General features: G+C 48.5%; 1 protein-coding gene and 1 long non-coding RNA gene across 2 annotated transcripts in view; one reads left to right on the top strand and one right to left on the bottom strand.

The window, feature by feature from the left end:
• LOC105502989 overlaps positions 1-4,174 on the bottom strand; it is a 5,347-nt gene extending 1,173 nt beyond the window's left edge. The window contains exons 1-3 of the long non-coding RNA XR_001000426.1: positions 3,953-4,174; positions 3,494-3,784; positions 2,801-2,942 (exon numbers count right to left, since the gene is read on the bottom strand). This is a non-coding gene — a long non-coding RNA (uncharacterized LOC105502989). The remainder of the gene's footprint in view (positions 1-2,800; positions 2,943-3,493; positions 3,785-3,952) is intronic.
• The window catches only part of RAMP2 (receptor (G protein-coupled) activity modifying protein 2), a 2,319-nt gene continuing 1,965 nt past the window's right edge, over positions 3,863-4,216 (top strand). Inside the window, exon 1 of the mRNA XM_011929681.1 lies at positions 3,863-4,085. Within this exon, the coding sequence (XP_011785071.1) occupies positions 3,866-4,085 (220 nt within the window). The 5' untranslated portion in view covers positions 3,863-3,865. The remainder of the gene's footprint in view (positions 4,086-4,216) is intronic.

Here is a 4,216-nt window from a genome sequence, read left to right as displayed (position 1 = left end):
TCCGCCTCAAAAAAAAAAAAAAAAAAAAGAAAGAGGCATATACACATATGTAATATCATGGAAAGATATCCAAGACATATTACTAAGTCTTCCTTCCTTTCATTCCTTTTTTCCCTTTCCCTTCCTCTTCCCCTTCCCTTCCTTTCTTTCTTCTTTTTCTATTTGGAGACAAGGTCTCACTCTGTAGCCCATGCTGGAGTGCAGTGGCATGATCATGGCTCACTGCAGCCTTGAAATTCTGGGCTCAAGGGATCCTCCTGTCTCAGCTTGCTGTGTAGCTGGGACTACAGGCACGCGCCACCAAGTCTGGCTAATTTATTTTTATTTTTATTTATTTTATTTTATTTTTATTTTTATTTTATTTATTTATTTTTTTTGAGACGGAGTCTTGCTCTGCCTAGGCTGGAGTGCAGTGGCCGGATCTCAGCTCACTGCAAGCTCCACCTCCCGGGTTTACACCATTCTCCTGCCTCAGCCTCCCGAGTAGCTGGGACTACAGGCGCCCGCCACCTCGCCTGGCTAGTTTTTTGTATTTTTTAGTAGAGACGGGGTTTCACCGGGTTAGCCAGGATGGTCTCGATCTCCTGACCTCATGATCCGCCCGTCTCGGCCTCCCAAAGTGCTGTATTTTTATTTTTTGTAGAGACAGGGTCTTGCCATGTTGCTCAGGCTGGTCTCAAACTCCTGACTTCAAGTGATCCTCCTGCCTTGGTCTCCCAAAGTGTTGGATTTACAGGTGTGAGACACTGTGCCTGGCTTCTTTATTATTATTACTATTATTATTTTAGACAGAGTCTCGCTATATTACCCAGGTTATTCTCCAATTCCTGGGCTCAAGTTCCTGCTTCAGGCTCCCGAGTAAGTGGGACTACAGGCATGAGCTGAGTACCCAGCAAGAGTGTTACATTTTTTAAAAGTCACTGAGGCTGGGAACAGTGGCTTATGCCTGTAATCCCAGCATTTTAGGAGGCCAAGACAGGTGGATCCCTTGAGGTCAGGAGTTCAAGACAAACCTGGCCAACCTGGTGAAACCCCGTCTCTACTAAAACACAAAAATTAGCTGGATGTGGTGGCGTGCACCTGTAATCCCAGCTGCTCAGGAGACTAAGGCAGGAGAATGACCTAACCTGGGAAGTGAAGGTTGCAGTGAGCCGAGATTGCGCCACTGCACTCCAGCCTGGGCAACAGAGCGAGACTCCATCTCAAGAAAAAAAAAAAAGTCACTGAATAATAGGAGTATAAAATCCCATTTATGCTTTTCTTTAAAAAAAAATCCAAAATATGTGGGAAATGAGATAGGAGTAGGGATACAAAGTTTTCTGGGTTAAATATTTTGCAACTAGTATATACTTATATATTATTTGCGATTTAAAAAGTGTATTTTTTAATAGCAAAAACAGAAAGGGGCTTAGAAAGGGAAGGTAAGGGCCCTCAGCAGTGGAAAACAGGGGACTTTCCATGACAAAAGCAGCTTCTGTTTGTAATACAGCCCTTCCTCCATCCATTGCTGCAGATCATCAGATCGTGGGACTATCTCCTATGGCTACATGGAAAAGAAAGGTGAGGTCTCCTGTCCCTATTCATCTCCAAAGACCCCCAAAGTAAACCCTCAGTTACCAGGATGCTCTCAGAGGTCAATAAAAACATTCAAACATCCAACTGGCATGGAAAAGTGGAAGAGGAAAATCAAAACGAGAGAAAATTCCCAGATTCTCCAACTAGACAGTTTGGACACCCGAGCTCAGGAATGACTACAATAAGCTCTCCTTTGGAGGTCTCAACATCATGATGCAAACTTAACCCCAATCCTAGTCTAAAAATAAAACTTCCTGAGGGCCAGGTGCGGTGGCTCATGCCTGGAATCCCAACACTTTAGGAGACTGAGGCAGGAAGATTGCTTGAAGCCAGGAGTTCGAGAGCAGCCTCGGCAACAAAGCAAGACCCTGTATCTACAAAAAATATGCCTGTTGTCCTAGCTACTTGGGAGACTGAAGCAGGAGGATCTCTTGAGCCCAGAAGCTCAAGACTGCAGCGTGCCATGAATTCTTCCACTGCACTCCAGTGTGGGCAACAGAGTGAGCCTCTGCTCCTAAAAAGTAAAGTAAGATAAAAATAAAATAGGAACTTCCTACCAAGCTACCTATATTTTCTTTTTTGATCTAAAGGCCATTTTACATATGAAAATCTTGAGCTCCAGAGATGTGAAATAACCTGTCCAAGTTACTTGCAGTAAGACAGAGGCAGAACCTACCTTCAGAATCCCCATCATTTTTAAATTTTATCCATTATCATTATCCATTATCATTATGCCATATTGTCCTTTTTTTTTTTTTTTTTTTTTGAGACAGGGCACAATCACAGCTCTCTGCAGCCTCGACCTCTGGGGCTCAAGTGATCCTCCTGCCTCAGCCTCCCGAGTAGCTGGGACTACAGGTGCATATCACTATGCCAGGCTAATTTAAATTTTTTTTTTTTTTTTGTAGAGACAGGGTTTCACTATGATGCCCAGGCTCTATTTTAAATCTAACATTTACTTTTGTCCCCTTTACTCTTGACCCCAACCCCAGTCCTAACCCATAGTGGGCTCATGTGCTTCTGGCCCCAACCCAGTGAAAATGGCTTGTTTTGCTTTCTGCACCTCCTTGCTCCCTCCTCCCATCTTATCATCCAGAAATCTACCATGCTTCCTTCTTGAAAGGAGCAATCCTAGGCAGCCAGGAAGGACTAGATTTGGTTCCAGCCTGAAACGTCTTGGAGACTGCCTGGCTCTTTTCTGAATCATTATAGAAATGATCCTTACCAGGAGGACTTTGGAGTTCCCATCAAGCAGGCCATTGACTCTCTCCCACTGGATTCCTTGCAAAAGCAGCCTCTTGACCATAGAGGAGGACAACAGGTTATCTGTGCCCATGATTCAAGAGCTTGAGATCCTGAGATGAAGACTTCAAGAGAGATCATGACAGATAATTTGTGGTGGGCAGCAATCAGTAAACTGGGAAAACAGCAGCAGCTGAGTCCAAAGGTCAGCGTCTGGGAGTAATTTAGGAAAGTTTGGTGCTGACAGCTGTGTCTGGGACTTGACCGTCATGGCCAAACCAGCTCTTGGGTTCCTCAGCTGCTTCAGAGTAATGAACCTCTGGCCCAGGACACAAGAGGCAGCTGTGGTGTGGCCGAAGTCAGGGCCCCTGGAGGCCCAGGCTCAGCCTTGCTGCTTCTTTAACAGTGTGACCTTAGATAAGTCACTTAGGAAAAGAGGAAAGGAAACTAGCATTTAGTGAGTGCAGTGCCCTTTCACAGCTGCCATCGTCACTGGTTGGTGAGGAAGGGAGTGTCCCTATTTTACACGAGAAGTCCTGAAGGTAAATGTGTCATTCAAGGCCCTATATCTGGGGAGTAGGAAGACAGAATTAGAATCCAGAGCCTCTGAATTCAAATCCCGGGCTGTTGGCCCTGAGCTTTAGCTTTTCGGTCTGTAAAATGGTGACACACTCACCAGGCACATGAAGTGGCACACTGAAGGTTCTAAAACCCCTCCCTCTTTCTCCCAATCGTGGTCCTGAAGAACTGTGGCACCTTCTTCCTGGGAACATAGTCATCGTATTTTGTCCCCCCGCTCCCCACAACAGGTTTGTGGGGTCCAGGCCCCAGGAGGTGTCTGAAGGGAGGGTATTTGGACTTTGCTTTCCCCTCTACCCGACTCCGCAGACCTTTTCCCGACTCTGGAGGGCCGGCTCCCGCTTCTCCTCCCTGGTTTTGGCTGGCGGGCTGACATCAGCGGGTGTTCCTAGGGATAGGATAAGGAGCCCTGAGCTGCCCGGCTCAGCTCCAGGTGCCCCTTGCCCCACAACCCATGAGAGCCCTTTTGATGCAGCGGCGTCGAGAGGCTGCTGGAGCTCCCAGCCTCCTCCCTGTTCTCCAGGTCTGGGAGAGCAGCTTGCCGACCCCTACAGACCCGAAAGAGAGAGGGCGAGACTCGAATCCGGGGAGCCATCCTGGGAGACCCTGGAGAGTCCTGGGCGCCACGCAGCCGAGCCCCCGAAATAGATCCCGGTTCCGGGGTTCCGGGAGCTGTCCAGCCTCGCGGGGTGAGCTACGAGAGGGTGGGCCAACGCCGGCGAGGCGGAGGGAGCCGCGGGCGCCAGGCGCGGGTGCGGCAGCTACTCCCCCTCCAGCCTCTGGCCCCGAGCGTCGCCCCCGCCCCCCACGTGGCCGCCGC

The sequence above is a fragment of the Colobus angolensis genome, unplaced genomic scaffold, assembly GCF_000951035.1.
Source record: "Colobus angolensis palliatus isolate OR3802 unplaced genomic scaffold, Cang.pa_1.0 Scaffold83, whole genome shotgun sequence".
NCBI classification, from domain to species: domain Eukaryota; kingdom Metazoa; phylum Chordata; class Mammalia; order Primates; family Cercopithecidae; genus Colobus; species Colobus angolensis.
Note: the sequence above shows the minus strand (reverse complement) of the source record. Positions and strands in the feature narration are given on the sequence as shown.